The 23492-nt window shown below is 39.6% G+C and overlaps 1 gene segment (V, D, J or C); it reads left to right on the forward strand.

Moving 5' to 3' along the window:
* Positions 1-394: 394 nt before the first annotated feature.
* LOC126060440 (immunoglobulin kappa variable 4-1-like) overlaps positions 395-23492 on the forward strand; it is an 89029-nt gene continuing 65931 nt past the window's right edge. Inside the window, 1 exon segment of the V gene segment in view lies at positions 395-481. Within this exon segment, the coding sequence occupies positions 433-481 (49 nt within the window).

Raw genomic sequence — 23492 nt, forward strand, 5'->3', positions numbered from 1 at the left:
GAGTTAAAACAGAAGCTTTTCTTTAGATCATGGGTGCTTCAAACAGTTTGTGATGGGCTGCTAACCTAAAGGTTGGCAGTTGGAACAGAACTAGTGGTGCCCTGGAAGAAAAGCCTGTCAATTTGCTTCTATAAAGAATATGGAGCAGTTCTACTCTGAATTGCAACAGGTTTTTTTGTTTATCGAAGTTGATACTAGAGCTTCTAAGTCACTACTGTGTCTTTTCTAGTCATAAAATTATACTTTCTGTGATAATATTTTTGGCTCTTAAAGTCTATTGGTTAGTTTCACAAATCACTACCCATGAAATTTGCATTCACTTCACTGATTGGTTTACATAGGCCCCTCCACACCCAGGCTGGCTGCTCAGATACTATAAACAGGGCCTTTGCTATGGGAGCTGATCTGCATCAGGCAGGCAGGGGCAGCAAGATGGTGCCACACACTCTGGTCCTCATGTCCCTGTTGCTCTGGGCCTCTGGTGAGAAATTAAAAGTGTTTAATCCCTCTAGAGCAGTATCTTTGTAGAGGTGAAAAATGATTTTAAGGCATGGTGGGAAATGATGGTTATTTCCAAAATGGAGCCAATTATGTGCTGATATGTAATATCACTAGATGTTGTGGTATAAATTGTATATTTTAACATGTGTATGAAAAAGTGTGTGTATATATGTATGCATGGTAATTGTCCACTCTGATTACAGGTGCCAGTGGGGACATTGTGCTGACCCAGTCTCCAGCCTCTCTGGCTAAGTCTCAAGGAGAAACAGCCACCATCAAGTGCACGGCCAGTCAGAGTGTGAGCAGCTACTTAGCCTGGTACCAGCAGAAACCAGGACAGGCTCCTAAGCTGCTCATCTACAGTGCATCAAACCGGGCATCTGGGGTCCCTGACCGGTTCAGTGGCAGTGGGTCTGGGACAGACTTCACTCTCACCATCAGCAACTTCCAGGCTGAAGATGCCGCAGTTTATTATTGTCATCAACATTATAACCCTCCACACACAGTGCTTCAGCCTCAAACAAAAACCTCCTCCCGAGAGCTACAGGCCAGTGAGTCTTCACTGCACCAGCTGCTTCCTTTCTGCTCAGCCCTGAACATGCACGCTTCCTCTGTCCGCCCCAAAGGCCAAATCTCCTGACTAATTCCTTGGAGTATTTCCAGGTTCCAGGAGGAAAATAAAGGATGTGTCTTCTTCTGGATCCCTTTTTGTGATAAATTATATTAAAAATTTAAAAATGCTCTAGTAATATCTTGTGGACATTGTCAGGAGTTTTCACATCACAGGAGCCTACATGTTCACATGGAGAGACCACATAACTGATTTGGGCAAAGGCCCAGTGAGGTTTACTCCCTGAAAGGTCAGCTCTGTCTTCCCTGTGCCTTCTTGATTCTGTAACATTCTCATTTTAACTCCTTGTTTTTCTGGACGTTTTTCTTTCTCTGCCATCACCCCTCACAACTCTGGACCTAACCCAATATTTAACCTGGGCCCTTCATATTTAAAACCTCCCTCACAGAAGGTAGTATTCCTCTCTTACATTTCCTTCCATATGTCCTGTTTTCCAGCCAAGCTTTCCTGGTCGATGTCTATGAAGGTGTTTTCCTGCTCTAAGCTCCCATTTTAGTGCCCTTTTCTCCTCTCTCCATGTGTTTCAGTGGCTCTCATTCTTTCAAAGGCCAATCTCTAATTCATTAACCCTATCACTCTTTTTTTTTTATTTTTATCACTCTAGAAACATGTGACAGGTTTCCCATGTTCTTTTCTCATAAGTTGTCAATTCATCTTTACATTAATCCCTTGGCACCCAAGATTAATTGAGTCACTGAAAGAAATGATGGTTCTTCCTTGTTGTTCATTGCCATCTTATGGGCCCTGGACTCACGATGACCCCATGCACAATAGGATCTGACTGTTGTGATCCATAGGGTTTTCCCTAGCTGATTTTTCAGAAGTTGATCACCAGGCCTTTCTCTCTAGTCTCTACTAGTCTGAAAGTGCTGCTGAAACCTGTTCAGCACCACAACAACACGCATAGAGGAAGTGAGGTAAAGGAGGCCTGTAGGTCCCTCCTCAGGTTTATGCAGATGCCAGCCTAAGTAGTGTTTCCAGTCAGTGTAGAGGAGACTCCGACTGGCCCTGCAGCTAATGGAGACTTTCTCTCCTGGGAGACGGCAGACATTCTGGCCCCTAGTGAGCAGGATCTGCCCGCTGGGACCTAAAATGACAGACATGCGAGGATGATCCAGAGATACTGTGCCATCGGGGATAGAAAGGAAATCCAAACAAAATGGTCTCTAACTGGGACAAGTGAACAGGCCTGTGTGGCTTGTAGCATCTCATTTCAAAATGTAGACCTATCTGAATAGGAGGGTCACACTGGAGAGAAAACTCCATGTCTAGGTTTTGTCTCACCTGGAACATAGTAGAGCAGGAGCCTAGCATCTGGGTGGTGTCCCTGTCCTGCAGCTTCTGTCTGTGTGATGTTGCTCAGACTTCATTGCCCAGGAAAGACTGCTTCATAGCTTTTTTTTCCAAGTTTTCATTTTGTTGTTGTTGAAAATATACACAGCAAAACACACACCAATTCAGCAGTCTCTTTCCTTTACAGCTTTTTGTGAGGCTCAGGTCAGCAGGGCTGAGCTGAGGATGGGGTGTGGTGAGGGGACATTTATGCAAAGAACCATGGAGTAAAACCCTGGTTAAATATCTTATAAACTGCACTTTTCTGGCTTTTTGAATATGGCCGTACTATTTGAATACGGCAAATACTATTTTCGTGGCTTCTCTGATGTAAATAGTTATATTTTAGTTTTCCTGTTGTACTTTCCTGAAGGTCCCTGGGTTGTGCAGAGTTTGCACTTGGCTACTAACCTAAAGGAAGCCCTGGTGGCGTAGTGGTTAAGTGCTACGGCTGCAGAACAAGAGGTCTGCAGCTCAAATCCACCAGGCACTCCTTGGAAACTCTATGGGACAGTTCTACTCTGTCCTATAGGGTCGCTCTGAGTCGGAATCGACTCGACAGCAGTGAGTTTGGTTTGTTTTTGGTTTACTAACCTAAAGGTTGGCGGTTTGAACATTTATTCATTGCCCAGAAAGGCCTAGTGATCTGCTTCCGTGAAGATTACAGGCCAGAAAACCCTAGAGAGCTCAGTTCTGCCAGTAACACGTGTGCCTGCCATGAGTCATAATCAACTCAGTGGCAACTAGTTAGGTTTTGATTGGTTACAGTTTCTGAAAATGGAAACATATTCTCAAAGACCACCTACTGAAATTATTTACGTATAATTTGTACTAATGCTCAATTCACAGAGTCAAAATGTTTGCAAACAGAATGGCAGCAGCAAAGGCCTCCAATATCCAATGTCCCATGACTCATGTTCAGTGGTGGTAGAGGCAGCAGGACTATCCACTGTCCATCTGTGGTGGTGGTTGGATCATATATAACTTCTTTCTCTTGTTTGTCATGGACTGTTGATGCCAGCTTGTTTCCTGTACATTTTCTACACCGGTCAAATCTGCAAATCACCCAATAATCATTTCGTTTTCTGTTTATTTTAGACTTGGTTGGTTTCTGTTGTATGCAACCAAAAGCTCTGATGTGAAGGTATTCCCATTTTTGGCAGTGTCAGATCTTCATCAAAGTTTCTTCCCCTTGAATAATTATGGTTATACTAACCATTTTACATTTCCATTTTTTGGAGTTGCAAAAAAAAATCTCATTAGCATATTGGTTGTTGTTGTTGTTAGGCATTATCCAGTCATTTCCAACTCTAGGGTCCCTAAGAATAACAGAAATGTGGGCCACCCCACAATTTTTGTTATGCTTGAGTCCATTGTTGCAGCCATTGAGTCAATGCATCTTGTTGAGAATCTTCCTCTTTTTTGTTGACCCTCTTCTTGACTGAGCATGATGTCCTTCTCCAGGGACTGATTCCCCTGAGAATATATCCAAAGTATGTGAGACGAAGTCTCGCCATCCTCACTTCTAAGAGCATTCTGGCTGTACTTCCTCCAAGACAAATTTGTTCCTTCTTCAGGAATTCCATGGTATGTTCAATATTCTTTGCCAACACCACAAATTCAAAGGTGTCAATTCTTCTTCTGTCCCCCTTATTCATTTCCCAGGTTCCACATGCACAGGAAGTGATTGAAAACACCATGGCTTGGTTCAGGTGCACCTTTGTCTTTAAATTCACAGATTTGCTTTTTAACACTTTAAAGAAGTCTTTTGCAGCCATTTTCTCAGTACATTGTTTGATTTCTTGAATGCTGCTTCCAGGGGCACTGATTGTGGATCCATGTAAAATTAAATCCTTGACAATTTTTCAATATTTTCCCCGTTTATCATGATGTTACTTATTGGCCCAGTTGTGAGGATTTTTGTTTTGTTATGTTTATTTTTGTTTTGTTATGTTTACTGAGGGCTGTAGTCTTTGTTCTTCATCGGTAAATGCTTCAAGTCCTCTTCACTTACAGCCTGCAAGGTTGTGTCATCTGCATCAGGCAGGTTGCTAAAGAGTCTTCCTCCAATCCTGATTCCTCATTATTCTTCATATAATCCATCTTCTCAAATTATTTGCTCAGCATATAGACTGAATAAGTATGGTGAAAGGATATAACTGTGACACACACTTTTTTTTTTTTACTTTAAACCATGCAGCATCTCCTTATTCTGTTTGAACAACTGCCTCTTGATCTACGTTCAGGTCCTCATGCTCACATTTAGGTGTTCTGGAATTCCCATTCTTCGCAATGTTACTCATAATTTGTTACAAACCACACAGTTGAATGCCTTTGCATAGTCAATAAAACACAGGTAAAAATCTTTCTGGTATTATCTGCTTTCAGCCAAGATCCATCTGACATTAGCAATGATATTCCTTGCTCCACATTGCTTTCTGAATTTGGCTTGCATTTCTGGCAGTTCCCTGACAATACATTGCTGTAGCCACTTTTGAATGAATATTGTTCAATGATTTCCACATTCAGTTGGATTACCTTTCATGGGAATAGGCATAAATATGGCCACAGTCTTAAAATTCTTACCTTTAGAAAGAAAAACATTTCTGTCATTCTGTATCCTTCTAGTAGTTGATGAAATAAATTCTATTTTCTGCATCTTTCAGTTTATTTTTTCTTTTTAATCCAAATTTTAAAATTCCCAGAACTCCTTATTTTTCTCAATAAGAAGTAGTTGGAGAAATTCAAAGACTTGTGGAATTAGGATCTTGTGTTTGATATAAATTTACAAAAGGCTATTTGGAGGCTCAAAAACCAAAATCTTCACAAATTATTCTCAGCCACACTCCCCCTGAGGACAGCCAATACAGAATCATATTTCAACTATCTTAATCAAGAGGACTGGTAAGTGGTAAAATGAGAAGCAGGGGATTGGGAGAGTGGGACAATACTAATTTCTAAATATCACCAAATATTACCTTGATGAAATATACAAAAAGCCTGGTAAACCTCCACATGGATTCAACTTGTCTTGCCACAATCTGTCAAATGTCTGCCTGTCTTTCTGACTAAGTTTAATGGAAAATGTACACAGGCGGGAGGCTTAGGATGAACTCTCAGTCAGTTTTCCCTGCATCAAGTCTAGTTGCTCAGAGGCACTTGGACCTCCTCCATCCTCCCTGCTGTCTCTGCCATGTCAAGACTGGTGCAGCTGACCAGCCATGAACAGGCAGTGTCTGAGGTGTAGCAGAGGCACTTATGGTCCAGAGTCCTCGGATGCAACCCATTCCCCTGAGGTCTCCGACGTCTTCCTCTTAGCAGACTCAGAGAATCCGCTGGGACTGCTCCCACACAGACCACATATTTGGGCAGCTGGGACACACCAGGCAAGAGGTTTGTATGAGAATGCCAGGCATAAAAGAAGCTATTTCTTTGTGAAAATCTTCACCGGCGAGCAGGTCCCTCTTATTCTTGTTCTCCTGAGTTTTTCAGATCTGAATGCCACGTTACTCTCATAGTATGTGTGACACACTCCTCTAACTTTAGAACAGAATGCACAGGGGAACCAGTGGTGCCCTGAGAGCTGACCCTCCCCACCTCCTTCTCCTTTCCCATCCCCCTTCTGTCCTCACCAGGGATCCAGAGCATTAACAGCCCCAGGAGCTGAGCAGGAAACCTCATTTTAGAAGTTGAACTGATGAGTCCTGGTAAGGAAAGGCAGATTAGAGCTGAATTTATATCTCAGACTGTGCAGGGAAGATCCTCCCTGGGGAACAATATGTAAATCCTTTGGTGGGTACAGCAGTGTGGAGAGAACCAAGGGGAGGGTGGACCTCTCCTGTGAGCAAATAACAAAGTGTCTTTTGTGTTTGGAGGAAAACCAACAGGGATTAAGCTGGTACTGCTTGCAGTAGTGGTCACTTTGGATTGTAAAAGGCTGTATTCATGTCAAGGACACAATGCACATGACCCTGACACTGTAAGAAAACATCAGAAACCCTGGAGATGGACAGATGGGTGTCTAGGGCCATCCTGCATGGTTCCCTCTCAGCTAATCTAAAAAAGGAAACACCTCCGGCACCCACTATGCTGAAACACAGAATATCTGCAAATAATGAGATTGACTTGAAATCCTTCAAGATTGTCTGGTATCTGCAGATACCAGGTTAATTGTTTAAGAATGTTAGAATCAAGTGCTACAAACTCTCTTTCCCTGGGACACAGTGAATTGAACCACTAAACAGTCCTCAAGTCAAAAAAGCTTGATAGGGAAGGAAAAAGTTGTCTCTTACACATAGACAGCTAATAGCCCAGTTTAAGGAAAGAGGAAAACAGCAAAGAATTTTTATGTCTCAGGCAGTGAATATGATATTCCTGGTAACCACTTGTTAAAATTAATGAATATAATATCTCATTTCTCTCTGTTGCTTTATATGTATATATAAAGTTGTTGCTGTTAGGTGCTGACGAGTTGGTTCTGACTCATGGCAACCCAGTGTACACAACAAGGAGACACTGCCCAGTCCTGCAGCAGCTTTAGACTCACTGCTATGTTTGAGCCTATTATTGCAGCCACTGTGTCAATCCATCTTCTTCCTCTTTTTCTCTGGTCCTCTACTCTACTAGGAAACCCTGGTGGCGTAGCGGTTAAGTGTTACGGCTGCTAACAAAAAGGTCGGCACTTTGAATTTGCCAGAAGCTCCTTGGAAACTCTATGGGGCAGTTCTACTCTGTTCTATAGGATCAATATGAGTTGGAATTGACTCAATGGCAGTTTTTTTTTTTTTTTTTTTTGGTTTCTACCTTACTAAGCATGATATACTTCTCGAGGGACTGGTCCCTCCTGATATGTCCAAAATACATGAGGCCAAGTCTTGCCATTCTGGTTTCTAAGGAGCATTTTGGTTCTGCTTCTACCAAGACAGATTTGTGTGTTCTTCTGGAAGTCCATGACATATTCTATGTCATTCAGCCCAGCGTAATTCAAAGGCATCAAGTTTTCTTCCATCTTCCTTATTCATTGTCCAGCTTTCACGTGAAAAAGAGGCAATTGAAAAGGCCATGGTTTCGGTCCAGTGCATCGCAGTCCTCAAAGTGACATGGCTGTTTCTTTTTTTTTTTTTAATTTTTTTGTGGTTTAAATGAAAGTTTACAAATCAACTCAGTCTTTCACACAAAAAATTGTATATACCTTGCTACATAATCCCAATTGCTCTCCTCCTAATTAGACAGCCCGCTCACTACCTCCATTCTCTCTTTTGTGTCCATTTCGCCAGCTTCTAACCCCCTCTACTCTCTCTTCTCCCTTCCAGGCGGGAGATCCCAGCATGTTCTCTGGTGTCCACCTGAACCAAGAAGCTCACTGCTCACCAGCATCCCTCTCCACCCCATTGTCCAGTCCAATCCATGTCTGAAGAGTTGGCTTTGGGAATGGTTCCTCTCCTGGGCAAATAGAAGTTATGAGGGTCATGACCATCAGAGTCCTTCTAGTCTCAATCCAACCATTAAGTCTTGTCTTTTCATGAGAATTTGGGGTCTGCATGCCACTGTTCTCCTGCTCCCTCAGGGGTTCTCTGTTGTGTTCCCTGTCAGGGCAGTCATCGGTTGTAGCCGGGCACCATCTAGCTCTTCTAGTCTCAGGCTGATGTAGTCTCTGGTTTATGTGGCTCTTTCTCTCTTGGGCTCTTAATTACCTTGTGTCCTTGGTGTTCTTCATTCTCCTTTAATCCAGGTGAGTTGAGACAAATTGATGCTTCTCAAAGGGCCACTTGGTAGTGATTAAGACCCCAGATGCCACTCTCCAAAGTGGGATGCAGAGTGTTTTCTTAATAGATTTTATTATGCCAATTTACTTACATGTCCCCTGAAATCATGGTCCCCAAACCCCCGCCCCTGCTATGCTGGCTTTCGAAGCATTCAGTTTATTCAGGAAACTTCTTTGCTTTCGGTTTAGTCCAGTTCTGCTGACCTCCCCTGTATTGTGTGTTGTCCTTCCCTTCACCTAAAGTAGTTCTTATCTACTATTTAATCAGTGAATGCCCTCTCACACCCTCCCTCCCTCCCCCCTCTCGTAACCACAAAAGAATGTGTTCTTCTCAGTTTAAACTATTTCTCAAGACCTTATAAATGTAAAATAAAAGTGGTCTTACATAATATTTGTCCTTTTGCAACTAATTTCACTCAGCATAGTGCCTTACAGGTTTCTCCATGTTATGAAATGTTTCACAGATTCCTCACTGTTCTTTATCAATGTGTAGTATTCCATTGTGTGAATATACCATAAGTTATTTATCCATTCATCCATTGATGGGCACCTTGGTTGCTTCCATCTTTTTGCTATTGTAAACAGTGCTGCAATTAACACAGGTGTGCATATATCTGTTTGTGTAAAGGCTCTTATTTCTCTAGGATATATTCCAAGGAGTGGGATTGCTAGATCGTATGGTAGTTCTATTTCTAGCTTTTTAAGGAAGCGCCAAATCAATTCCAAAGTGGTTGTACCATTTTACATTCCCACCAGCAGTATATAAGTGTTCCAACCTCTCCACGGCCTCTCCAACATTTAATGTTTTGTGTTTTTTTGGATTAATGCCAGCCTTGTTGGAGTGAGATGAAATCTCATCGTAGTTTTGATTTGCATTTGTCTAATGGCTAATAGGGGGCAGTTCTACTCTATCCTATAGGGTTGCTATGAGTCAGAATGGACTTGATGGCAGTGGGTTTGGTTTTGGTTTTAATGGCTAATGGGAAACCCTGGTGGCATAGTGGTTAAGCACTACGGCTGCTAACCAAGGGGTCGGCAATTTGAATATGCCAGGCATTCCTTGGAAACTCTATGGGGACCTTCTACTCTGTCATATAGGGTCGCTATGAGCTGGAATTGACTCATCACCACTGGGTTTGGTTTTTGTTTTTTAATGGCTAATGATCGTGACCATTTCCTAATGTATCTGTTAGCTACCTGAATGTTTTCTTTAGTGAATTGTCTGTTCATATCTTTTGCCCATTTTTTAATTGGGTTATTTGTCTTTTTGTAGTTGGGTTTTTGCAATAGCATGTAGATTTTAGAGATGAGGCGCTGATCGGAAATGTCATAGCTAAAAACTTTTTCCCAGTCTGTAGATGAGATTTCCACTCTTTCGGTGAAGTCTTTGGATGAGCATAGGTTTTTGATTTTTAGGAGCTCCCAGTTATCTTCCCTTTCTTCTGCATTGTCAGTAATGTTTTGTATCTGTTTATGCCATGTATTAGGACTCCTAAGATGTCCTATTTTTTCTTCCATGATCTTTATCATTTTAGATTTTATATTTGGGTCTTTGATGCATTTTGAGTTAGTTTTTGTGCATGGAGTGAGGTATGGGTCTTGTTTCACTTTTTCACAGATGGATATCCAGTTATGCCAGCACCATTTGTTAAAAAGGCTCTCTTTTCCCCCATTTAACTGTTTTGGGGACTTTGTCAAATATCAACTGCTCATATGTGGATGGATGTATGTCTGGATTCTCAATTCTGTTCCATTGGCCTATGTACCTGTTGTTGTACCAGTACCAGGCTGTTTTGACTACTGTGCCGGTATAATAGGTTCTAAAATCAGGTAGAGTAAGGCCTCCCACTTTGTTCTTCTCTTTCAGTAATGCTTTACTTATCTGGGTCCTCTTTCCCTCTCATATGAAGTTGGTGATTTGTTTTTCCATCTCATTAAAGAATGTCGTTGGGATTTGGATCAGAACTGCATTAAATCTATAGATCTCTTTTGGTAGAATAGACAGTTTTATAGTGTTAATTCTTCCTAACCATGAGCAAGGCATATTTTTCCACTTACGTAGGTATCTTTCTGTTTCTTGCAGAAGTGTTTTGTAGTTTTCTTTGTATAAGTCTTTTACATCTCTGATAAGATTTATTCTTTAGTATTTTATCTTCTTGTGGGCTACTGTAAATGGTATTGATTTGGTGATTTCCTCTTCGATGTTCTTTTTGTTGGTGTAGAGGAATCCAACTGATTTTTGTATGTTTATCTTGTATCCTGATACCCTGTTGAACTCTTCTATTGGTTTCAGTAGTTTTCTTGAGGATTCTTTAGGGTTTTCTGTGTATAAGATCATGACTTCTGCAAATAGAGATAATTTTACTTCTTCCTTGCCAATCTGGATGCGCTTTATTTCTTTACCTAGCCTAATTGCTCTCGCTAGGACCTCCAGCCCAATGTCGAATAAGAGCGATGATAAAGGGCATCCTTGTCTGTTTCCCGATCTCAAGGGGAATGCTTTCAGGCTCTATCCATTTAGGATGATGTTGGCTATTGACTTTGTATAAATGCCCTTTATTATGTTGAGGAATATTCCTTCTATTCCTATTTTGCTGAGAGTTTTTGTCATGAATCGGTGCTGAACTTTGTCAAATGCTTTTTCTCCATCAACTGATAAAAAAATGTGATTCTTGTCTTTTGTTTTATTCATATGATGGATTCCATTAATTGTTTTTCTAATGTTGAACCATCCCTGCATACCTGGTATGAATCCCACTTGGTCATGGTGAATTTTTTCTTTGATATGTTGTGGAATTCTTTTGGCTGGAATTTTGTTGAGGATTTTTATGTATGTGTTCATGAGGGGTATAGGTCTTTTTTTTTTGTGGTGTCTTTACCTGGTTTTGGTATCAGGGATATTCTGGCTTCAGAAAATGAGTTTGGGAGTATTCCGTCCTTTTCTATGCTCTGAAATACCTTTAGTAGTAGTGGTGTTAACTCTTCTCTGAAAGTTTGGTAGAACTTTGCAGTGAAGCCTTCCGGGCCAGGACTTTTTTTTTTGTTGGGAGTTTTTTGATTACCTTTTCAATCTTTTCTTTTGTTATGGGTCTATTTAGTTGTTGTACCTCTGTTTGTGTTAGTTTAGGTAGGTAGTAGGTTTCTACAAGTTCATCCATTTCATCCAGGTTTTCAAATTTGTTAGAGCACAATTTTTCATGGTAATCTGATATGATTCTTTTAATTTCAACTGGATCTGTTGCAATACCTCCCGTCTCGTTTCTTATTTGGGTTATGTGCTTCCTCTCCTCTCTTTCTTTTGTCAGTTCAGCCCCTGGTTTACCTATTTTGTTGATTTTTTCAAGGAACCAGCTTTAGTCTTGTTAATTCTTTCACTTGTTTTTCTGTTTTCTATTTAATTTAATTCTGCTCTAATTTGTATTATTTGTTTTCTTCTGGTGCCTGCAGGTTTCTTTGTTTTTCTCTTTCTATTTGTTCAAGTTGTAGGGATAATTCTTTGATTTTGGCCCTTCTTTTTGTATGTATGCATTTATTGATGTGAATTGACCTCTGAGCACCGCTTTCGCTGTGTCCCAAAGGTTCTGATAGGAAGTGTTTTCATTCTTATTGGATTCTATTAATTTCTTTATTCCATCCTTAATGTCTTCTATAATCCAGTCTTTTCTGAGGAGGGTATTGTTCTGTTTCCAGGTGTTTGATTTCTTTGCCGTTTTTTCTGTTATTGATTTCCACTTTTATGGCCTTATGGTCAGAGAAGGTTTTTTGCAGTATTTCAATGCTTTGGATTCTGCTAAGACTTGCTTTATGACCTAATACGTGGTCTATTCTAGAGAATGTTCCATGTGCACTAGAAAAGAAAGTATACTTGGTTGCTGTTGGGTGGAGTGTTCTGTATATGTGTATGAAGTCAAGTTGGTTTATTGTGGCATTTAGATCTTCCGTGTCTTTATTAATCTTCTTTCTGGATGTCCTGTCCTTCACCGAAAGTGGTGGGCTGAAGCCTCCTACTATTATTGTGGAGCTGTCTATCTCACTTTTTAGTCCTCATAAAGCTTGTTTTATGTATGTTGCAGCCCTGTCATTGGGTGCATAAATATTTCATATGGTTGTATCTTCTTGGCATATTGTCCCTTTAATCATTATATAGTGTCCTTCCTTATCCTTTGTGGTGGATTTAACTTTAAAGTCTATTTTGTCAGAAATTAATATTGCCACTCCTGCTCTTTTTTGATTGTTGTTTGCTTGATATATATTTTTTCCATCCTTTGAGTTTTAGTTTTTGTCTCTATGTCTAAGACATGTCTCTTGTAGGCAGCATATAGACGGATCGTGTTTTTTAATCCATTATGCCACTCTCTGTCTCTTTATTGGTGCATTTAGTCCATTTACAGTTGGCATAATTATTGATAGGTATGAATTTAGTGCTAATATTTTGATATCTTATTTTGTGTTTTGTTGACACTTTCTTTTTCCCACTGAATTTTATGTGCTGTGTAGATTATCTTTATATATTATCCTTTCCTCCTATTCCTTGTTGTTGATTTTGTTTCTGCTGAGTCTCTGTTTTTTTCTTATATTTTATTTTGATGTTTCTAATAGTTTTTCTCCTTTGTGGTTACCTTATTATTTACCCTTATTTTCTAAATTTAAACCTAATTTTTATTTGTTTGTATCAGTTTATCTTCCTCTCCATATGAAAGATGTATGGTTACATTCTTTAGTCCTTCTTTATTTTTTTCATGCTGTCTTCTTTTACATAATAACATTGTTGTTACCCTGTTTTCAGCTTTTTTTTTTATTTCCCTTTCTGGGTTGACTTCTGATTTCTCTGCCCAGTGTTCTAGTCTTGGGCTGATACCTGATATCATTGATTTCTAACCGAAGAACTCCCTTTAGTACTTCTCATTGTTTTGGTTTGGTTTTTTACGAATTCCCTAAATTTTGTTTATCTGGGAATGTCCTAATTTCACCTTCATATCTGAGAGACAGTTTTGCTGGATATTTGATTCTTGGCTGGAAATTTTTTTTCCTTCAATTTTTTAAATAATTCATCCCATTGCCTTCTTGCCTGCATGGTTTCTGCTGAGTAGTACAAGCTTTTTCTTATTGACTCTTTTCTGTAGGCGACTGTTCATTTATCCCTAGCTGTTCTTAAAATTCTCTCTTTGTTTTTGGCAAGTTTGATTATAATATGTCTTGATGACTTTCTTTTAACATCTACCTTATATGGAGTTCAATGAGCATCTTGGATAGATATCTTCTCATCTTTCACGATATCAGGGAAGTTTTCTGCCAACAAATCTTCAACAATTCCCTCTGTATTTTCTGTTATCCCTCCCTGTTCTGGTACTCCAGTCACTGGTAGGTTATTTCTCTTGATAGATTACCACATGATTCTTAAGGCTTCTTCATTTTTTAAATTCTTTTTATCTGATTTATCTTCAATTATTTTCGTGCCAAGTGATTTATCTTCAAGTTCAGAAATTCTGCCTTCCACTTGCTCATTTCTGCTCCTTTGACTTTCTATTGAGTTGTCTACTTCTGTAATTTTATTGTTAATCTTCTGAATTTCTGCTTCCTGTCTGTCTATGGATTTTTTTTTCGGCTTATTAAAATTTTCATTATGTTCCTGAATAATCTTTTTAATTTCTTCAATTGCTTTATCTGTGTGTTCCTTCGCTTGTTCTGCTTATTGCCTCATTTCCTTCCTAATGTCTTGAAGGGTTCTGTGTATTAATCTTTTGTATCCTGGCACTGGTAATTCCAGGACTGCACTTTCATCTAGAAGATCCCTTGATTCTTTGTTTTGAGAGCTTGTTGAAGTGATCATGGTCTGTTTCTTTATGTGACTTGATAGCAACTGTTATAAGTTATTGTATTAGTTTATTTTACATTTGCTTACTGTGTCATAGCTTCTTGCTTTGTTTTGCTTTGATATGCCCAAATGGGTTGCTTGAGTGAGCTAGCTTGATTGTTTTAACCCTTGGACCTCTGACTTCCTGTCTCCAGTTGGATAGAGCTGTTATCAGGTATATCAGTCTAAGACTCTAGGAGTCCATTCACTTTTCTTGTGTGAATTCATCTCAGGTGTCCAGGTAGCCGATCATCAAGTGTGTGGTATAGGCTCTGTCCTACAATCTTAGAGGGGCAGGGGTGATTGATGTAGGTACCAGTATCTGGTTGCAGCAAGGGGTCACACTCTGAACAATGCAGGGGACTGAGAATTCTGCCCCACGTGCCCTAAGGAAAGCGTGTCCCTGATCCCTAGAGTGTACAGGTGGGTGGGTTCTTCAGATGGACCATGGGCACCCAATGTTTTTGGTTATATGGACCGGGAGGCACCAGTTATCCTTGGACCCCTGTCGCAGGTGGCTGGGTGACCTGAGTGGAGCTACCAGTCCTTAGGCCCCTCATATGGATAGGTGAGGACCCTGTTTAATAGGCAAAGAAATGTCAAACATCAAACACCAAACTCTCCTCCACACAGCTGAAATGGTTGGAGTCTGCCAACAAGGGCCTATTCTCCTGAAATAGGCCCACACAGGTCCATGCAGAGGGGATATGTACTCAAAGTCCATGGAACTTTTATGCCTGGACAGGAGCCGTTTCTGTCCTGAGCTTCGCCGGTTAGTGGAGCTGGCAAATTATCTTTTCCCCAAATTACAAATTTGTTCTTCTCCAAGGCCAGGAGGATGGCTCTAGGTGCTCCACAGGGCCTATCTCAGGCCCAAGGAATTCAGCTGCTGAAGCCAGCTTGGGGGCTGGGAGGTGCAGTAAAATATATGCAAGTACTTAGCTTTTGCCAAGAGCTCCATTCTTCTCTGCTTCTGGAGGTGTGAGTAGGCTTTGTAGCTGGCTGCCTCTGCCTGAGTAAACTCTAGCCTAAAGCTAGTACCAGCCCTCCGCCACTGTTCTGGGAATGGTGCCTTACAGCTCCCCGTGATTCATGTCTTGTAACTCCTCTCCGCTTCTCCACTGTCTCTTCCTCCTCTTGCTCCTCAGTTAGTTTTCTAAGCTTGCCTTTGATGCTCAGGGCTTCTAGCTTGTCATAAATATACTCGTTTCACTTGTTTTTTTTTGGTGTAAAGAGTGCTCACTGGAAGCGTCTGTCTATTTCATTATCTTGGCTCCGCCTCCTGACATCTCTGCTTTTTTTTTATTAACTTTTATTAAGCTTCAAGTGAACGTTTACAAATCCAGTCAGTCTGTCACATATAAGTTTACATACATCTTACTCCGTACTCCCATCTGCTCTTCCCTTATTGAGTCAGCCCTTTCAGTCTCTCCTTTTGTGACAATTTTGCCAGCTTCCCTCTCTCTCTCTATCCTCCCATCCCCCCTCCAGACAAGAGCTGCCAACACACTCTCAAGTGTCCACCTGATAAAATTAGCTCACTCTTCATCAGCATCTCTCTCCCACCCATTGACCAGTCCCTTTCATGTTTGATGAGTTGTCTTCGGGGATGGTTCCTGTCCTGTGCCAACAGAAGGTCTGGAGAGCATGGCCACCGGGATTCCTCTAGTCTCAGTCAGACCATTAAGTATGGTCTTTTTATGAGAATTTGGGGTCTGCATCCCACTGATCTCCTGTTCCCTCAGGAGTTCTCTGTTGTGCTCCCTGTAAGGGCTATCATCAATTGTGGCCGGGTACCAACTAGTTCTTCTGGTCTCAGGATGATGTAGGTCTCTGGTTCATGTGGCCCTTTCTGTCTCTTGGGCTCTTAGTTGTCGTGTGACCTTGGTGTTCTTCATTTTCCTTTGATCCAGGTGGGTTGAGACCAATTGATGCGTCTTAGATGGCCGCTTGTTAGCATTTAAGACCCCAGACGCCACATTTCAAAGTGGGATGCAGAATGTTTTCATAATAGAATTATTTTGCCAATTGACTTAGAAGTCCCCTCAAACCATGTTCCCCAGACCCCTGTCCCTGCTCCGCTGACCTTTGCAGCATTCATTTTATCCCAGAAACTTCTTTGCTTTTGGTCCAGTCCAATTGAGCTGACCTTCCATGTATTGAGTGTTGTCTTTCCCTTCACCCAAAGCAGTTCTTACCTACTGATTAATCAATAAAAAACCCTCTAGCTCCCTCCCACCCTCCCCCCTTTGTAACCACAAAAGTATGTGTTCTTCTCAGTTTTTACTATTTCTCAAGATCTTATAATAGTGGTCTTATACAATATTTGTCCTTTTGCCTCTGACTAATTTCGCTCAGCATAATGCCTTCCAGGTTCCTCCATGTTATGAAATGTTTCACAGATTCGTCACTGTTCTTTATCGATGCGTAGTGTTCCATTGTGTGAATATACCACAATTCATTTACCCATTCATCCGTAGATGGACACCTTGGTTGCTTCCAGCTTTTTGCTATTGTAAACAGAGCTGCAATAAACATGGGTGTGCATATATCTGTTTGTGTAAAGGCTCTTGTTTCTCTAGGGTATATTCCGAGGAGTGGGATTTCTGGGTTGTATGGTAGTTCTATTTCTAACTGTTTAAGATAACGCCAGATAGATTTCCAAAGTGGTTGTACCATTTTACATTCCCACCAGCAGCATCTAAGAGTTCCAGTCTCTCCGCAGCCTCTCCAACATTTATTATTTTGTGTTTTTTGGATTAATGCCAGCCTTGTTGGTGTGAGATGGAATCTCATCACAGTTTTAATTTGCATTTCTCTAATGGCTAATGATCGAGAGCATTTTCTCAGGTATCTGTTGGCTGCCTGAATATCTTCTTTAGTGAAATGTGTGTTCATATCCTTTGCCCACTTCTTGATTGGGTTGTTTGTCTTTTTGTGGTTGAGTTTTGACAGAATCATGTAGATTTTAGAGATCAGGCGCTGGTCGGAGATGTCGTAGCTGAAAATTCTTTCCCAATCTGTAGGTGGTCTTTTTACTCTTTTGGTGAAGTCCTTAGATGAGCATAGGTGTTTGATTTTTAGGAGTTCCCAGTTATCGGGTTTCTCTTCATCATTTTTGGTAATGTTTTGTATTCTGTTTATGCCTTGTATTAGGGCTCCTAGTGTTGTCCCAATTTTTTCTTCCATGCTCTTTATCGTTTTAGTCTTTATGTTTAGGTCTTTGATCCACTTGGAGTTAGTTTTTGTGCTTGGTGTGAGGTATGGGTCCTTTTTCATTCTTTTGCAAATGGATATCCAGTTATGCCAGCACCGTTTGTTGAAAACACTATCTTTTCCCCAATTAACTGACACTGGTCCTTTGTCAAATATCAGCTGCTCATACATGGATGGATTTATATCTGGGTTCTCAATTCTGTTCCATTGGTCTATGTGTCTGTTATTGTACCAGTACCAGGCTTTTTTGACTACTGTGGCTGTATAATAGGTTCTGAAGTCGGGTAAGGTGAGGCCTCCCACTTTCTTCTTCTTTTTCAGTAATGCTTTGCTTATCCGGGGCTTCTTTCCCTTCCATATGAAATTGGTGATTTGTTTCTCTATCCCCTTAAAATATGTCATTGGAATTTGGATCAGAAGTGCGTTATATGTATAGATGGCTTTTGGTAGAATAGACATTTTTACTATGTTAAGTCTTCCTATCCATGAGCAAGGTATGTTTTTCCACTTAAGTATGTCCTTTTGAATTTCTTGTAGTAGAGCTTTGTAGTTTTCTTTGTATAGGTCTTTTACATCCTTGGTAAGATTTATTCGTAAGTATTTTATCTTCTTGGGGGCTACTGTGAATGGTATTGATTTGGTGATTTCCTCTTCGGTGTTCTTTTTGTTGATGTAGAGGAATCCAAGTGATTTTTGTATGTTTATTTTATAACCTGAGACTCTGCCAAACTCTTCTATTAGTTTCAGTAGTTTTCTGGAGGATTCCTTAGGGTTTTCTGTGTATACGATCATGTCATCTACAAATAGTGATAACTTTACTTCCTCCTTGCCAATCCGGATACCCTTTATTTCTTTGTCTACCCTAATTGCCCTGGCTAGGACTTCAAGTACGATGTTGAATAAGAGTGGTGATAAAGGGCATCCTTGTCTGGTTCCCGTTCTCAAGGGAAATGCTTTCAGGTTCTCTCCATTTAGAGTGATATTGGCTGTTGGCTTTGCATAGATGCCCTTTATTATATTGAGGAATTTTCCTTCAATTCCTATTTTGGTAAGAGTTTTTATCATAAATGGGTGTTGAACTTTGTCAAATGCCTTTTCTGCATCTATTGATAAGATCATGTGGTTTTTATCTTTTGTTTTATTTATGTGATGGATTACATTAATGGTTTTTCTGATATTAAACCAGCCTTGCATACCTGGTATAAATCCCACTTGATCAGGGTGAATTATTTTTTTGATGTGTTGTTGGATTCTATTGGCTAGAATTTTGTTGAGGATTTTTGCATCTATGTTCATGAGAGATATAGGTCTATAATTTTCTTTTTTTGTAATGTCTTTACCTGGTTTTTGTATCAGGGAGATGGTGGCTTCATAGAATGAGTTGGGTAGTATTCCGTCATTTTCTATGCTTCGAAATACCTTCAGTAGTAGTGGTGTTAAGTCTTCTCTGAAGGTTTGGTAGAACTCTGCAGTGAAGCCGTCTGGGCCAGGACTTTTTTTTGTTGGAAGTTTTTTGATTACCGTTTCAATCTCTTTTTTTGTTATGGGTCTATTTAGTTGTTCTACTTCTGATTGTGTTAGTTTAGGTAGGTAGTGTTTTTCCAAGAATTCATCCATTTCTTCTAGGTTTTCAAATTTGTTAGAGTACAATTTTTCGTAGTTATCTGAAATGATTCTTTTGATTTCATTTGGTTCTGTTGTGATGTGGTCCTTCTCGTTTCTTATTCGGGTTATTTGTTTCCTTTCCTGTATTTCTTTAGTCAGTCTAGCCAATGGTTTATCAATTTTGTTAATTTTTTCAAAGAACCAGCTTTTGGCTTTGTTAATTCTTTCAATTGTTTTTCTGTTCTCTAATTCATTTAGTTCAGCTCTAATTTTTATTATTTGTTTTCTTCTGGTGCCTGATGGATTCTTTTGTTGCTCACTTTCTATTCGTTCAAGTTGTAGGGACAGTTCTCTGCTTTTGGCTCTTTCTTTTTTTTGTATGTGTGCATTTATCAATATAAATTGGCCTCTGAGCACTGCTTTTGCTGTGTCCCAGAGGTTTTGATAGGAAGTATTTTCATTCTCGTTGCTTTCTATGAATTTCCTTATTCCCTCCTTGATGTCTTCTATAACCCAGTCTTTTTTCAGGAGGGTATTGTTCATTTTCCAAGTATTTGATTTCTTTTCCCTAGTTTTTCTGTTATTGATTTCTAGTTTTATTGCCTTGTGGTCTGAGAAGATGCTTTGTAATATTTCGATGTTTTGGACTCTGCAAAGATTTGTTTTATGACCTAATATGTGGTCTATTCTAGAGAATGTTCCATGTGCGCTAGAAAAAAAGTGTACTTTGCAGCAGTTGGGTGGAGAGTTCTGTATAAGTCAATGAGGTCAAGTTGGTTGATTTTTGTAAGTAGGTCTTCCGTGTCTCTATTGAGCTTCTTACTGGATGTCCTGTCCTTCTCCGAAAGTGGTGTGTTGAAGTCTCCTACTATAATTGTGGAGGTGTCTATCTCACTTTTCAATTCTGTTAAAATTTGATTTATGTATCTTGCAGCCCTGTCATTGGGTGCATAAATATTTAATATGGTTATGTCTTCCTGATCAATTGTCCCTTTTATCATTATATAGTGTCCTTCTTTATCCTTTGTGGTGGATTTAAGTCTAAAGTCTATTTTGTCAGAAATTAATATTGCTACTCCTCTTCTTTTTTGCTTATTGTTTGCTTGATATACTTTTTTCCATCCTTTGAGTTTTAGTTTGTTTGTGTCTCTAAGTCTAAGGTGTGTCTCTTGTAGGCAGCATATAGACGGATCGTGTTTCTTTATCCAGTCCGTGACTCTTTGTCTCTTTATTGGTGCATTTAGTCCATTTACATTCAGTGTAATTATAGATAAATAAGTTTTTAGTGTTGTCATTTTGATGCCTTTTCATGTGTGTTGTTGGCAATTTCATTTTTCCACATACTTTTTTGTGCTGAGACATTTTTCTTAGTAAATTGTGAGTTCCTCATTTTCATAGTGTTTGACTTTATGTTAGTTCAGTCGTTACGTTTTTCTTGGCTTTTATCTTGAGTTATGGAGTTGTTATACGTTTTGGTGATTACCTTATTATTTACACCTATTTTTCTAGGTAAAAACCTAACTTGTATCCTTCTATATCGCCTTGTATCACTCTCCATATTGCAGTTCAATTGTTCCTGTGTTTAGTCCCTCTTTTTGATTATTGTGATCTTTTACCTATTGACTTCCATGATTCCCTGTTATGTGTATTATTTTTTTTTTAATTACTCTTAATTTGTTTGTTTTTTGATTTCCCTATTTGAGTTGATATCAGGACGTTCTGTTTTGTGACCTTGTGTTGTGCTGGTATCTGATATTATTGGTTTTCTGACCAAACAATATCCTTTAGTATTTCTTGTAGCTTTGGTTTGGTTTTTGCAAATTCTCTAAACTTGTGTTTATCTGTAAATATCTTAATTTCGCCTTCATATTTCAGAGAGAGTTTTGCTGGATATATGATCCTTGGCTGGCAGTTTTTCTCCTTCAGTGCTTTGTATATGTCGTCCCATTCCCTTCTTGCCTGCATGGTTTCTGCTGAGTAGTCTGAACTTATTCTTATTGATTCTCCCTTGAAGGAGACCTTTCTTTTTCTCCCTGGCTGCTTTTAAAATTTTCTGTTTATCTTTGGTTTTGGCGAGTTTGATGATAATATGTCTTGGTGTTTTTCTTTTTGGATCAATCTTAAATGGGGTTCGATGAGCATTTGGATAGATATCCTTTCGTCTTTCATGATGTCAGGGAAGTTTTGTGTCAGGAGTTCTTCAACTATTTTCTCTGTGTTTTCTGTCCCCCCTCCCTGTTCTGGGACTCCAGTCACCCGCAAGTTATCCTTCTTGATAGAGTCCCACATGATTCTTAGGGTTTCTTCATTTTTTTAAATTCTTTTATCTGATTTTTTTTCAGCTATGTTGGTGTTAATTCCCTGGTCCTCCAGAAGTCCCAGTCTACATTCTAATTGCTCGAGTCTGCTTCTCTGACTTCCTATTGCGTTGTCTAATTCTGTAATTTTATTGTTAATCTTTTGCATTTCTACATGCTGTCTCTCTATGGATTCTTGCAACTTATTAATTTTTCCACTATGTTCTTGAATAATCTTTTTGTGTTCTTCAACAGTTTTATCAGTGTGTTCCTTGGCTTTTTCTGCAGTTTGCCTTATTTCGTTTGTGATTTCTTGAAGCATCCTGTAAATTAGTTTTTTATATTCTATATCTGATAATTCCAGGATTGTATCTTCATTTGGGAAAGATTTTGATTCTTTTGTTTGGGGGGCTGGAGAAGCTGTCATGGTCTACTTCTTTATGTGGTTTGATATGAACTGCTGTCTCCGAGCCATCACTGGGAAACTAGTTTTTCCAGAAAATCCGCTGACTGGTACGCTGGCTCCAGGCTCTGAAAACAATCGCTGCCTCCCCGTATTTGTTCGTTCTCTGTCTCTAAATCTGTGTTTGTTGTTCAGGGTTTGTAGATTGTTATGTATGTGATCGATTCACTTGTTTTTCTGAGTCTTTGTTGCAAGAGGGATCCGTGGTAGCGTCCGTCTAGTCCTCCATCTTGGCCCCGCCTCTCCATCTCTGCTTTTTAACACTTTAAAGAGTTCTTTTGCAGGAGATTTTCCCAGTGCAATGAGTTGTTTGATTTTCTGACTGCTCCTTCCATGAGTGTTTTTGTGGATAAAAGTAAAACAAATGTCAGTCTTTTCTCCATTGATCACAATGATGCTTATGGTCCATTTGTGAGGTTTTTTTTTGGTCTTTATGTTGAAGTGTAATGAAACTGAAGACTGCAGTCTTTGATCTTCATCAGCAAGTTCTTCAAGCCTTCTCTTTCAACATGCATGGCTGTGTTATGTCCATATTGCAGGTCTTTAATAAGTCTCCCTCCAGTCCTGATGCTGCATTCTTCTCCTCATAGTCCAGCTTTTCAAATCTTTTGCTCAGCATAAAGATTGAATAAGTATCATGAAAAGATATTACCTTGATCTATACCTTTTCATGTTTTAAACCATGAAGTTTCTCTTTACTCAGTTCGAATGACTACCTCTTGGTCTCTGTAGCTTTCTCATGAGCACAATTAAGTGTTCTGGAACTCCAACCTGAATGATTTTTTGATTTCTTAATATGTTGAACTAAAATATTCAGAAAATGAAAAATCTTGTAAAAAATTTTTCTTACTCAGGAAATGGGTTGAAATTTTCTTGTATTGCCTATACACAGGCAGGACAATACTCCTAATTCTAAAGAATCACTATCTCTTGTAAGTTATGAAACCATACTCTGGCTTGGACAACAAAACTGAACAGCAGTCAAAGATGGTCAGTCCACACTGGACACAAAGAACAAGAGATGGTAAAATAATTTTTTAAAATAACCTCCATTTGGTCCAGGTGGGGAGCAGCAGACCTCTCTGATTCTCTCATCTTGACCGTAAATGAATGAGGAAACTTATACAGGTAGATGGTATAATAGATTATCTTTGTTGTCAGATGCTGATAGTTTGGTGTGCATTGAATTGAAAGATAGGATGTGATTTGTAGGACTTGGCAAGACAACTGTGGAGGTGGAGCTGTTTGAGTCAGTTACCCTAGAGTCCATGATTATGGGGCAGAGAGTGCCATACTCTCACACATTCTTTAAACTTCGTTCTGTAGACTTTGTTACCCACATAGGCCTAACCCACACAGACTTATACAAGAGGCCCAATTTCCACCTGTACCCAAACCGGGGTTCTTTCTGATGAAAGGGTAGAGTTTTTCCTTGGGTTGGAATTGAGATCAAGGCTCCAGCAGAGGGAGCTTTCTACCTGTAGGTGGGCTTGAGTAGATTCCTAGGCTCTGAGATACCTGTGATTAAAGCTGATTGTCTTCTATATACACCGGCAAGTTGTCACCCACTAAGGGATACATTCATGGATAGATATTCTGAATGCAGGGATCTCAGGACGGCTCTATAAATGTGTTTATCTTCTGAGTTTAAGATGTTCTATCTAACCTCTGTGTAAAACAGAGATATTAATATGCTTGACTTCTCTGGAGTCTCAAAACCCTATTCTCCATCATCCTAATCTGAGTCTGTTTCCAAACACTTGAATTATTTTTCTTTCTTTTTTCTTAGAATAAATGGAAAAATCCCACAGAGACACAAAACTCTTAGG

This window comes from Elephas maximus, chromosome 17, assembly GCF_024166365.1.
Source record: "Elephas maximus indicus isolate mEleMax1 chromosome 17, mEleMax1 primary haplotype, whole genome shotgun sequence".
Taxonomy (NCBI): Eukaryota; Metazoa; Chordata; class Mammalia; order Proboscidea; family Elephantidae; genus Elephas; species Elephas maximus.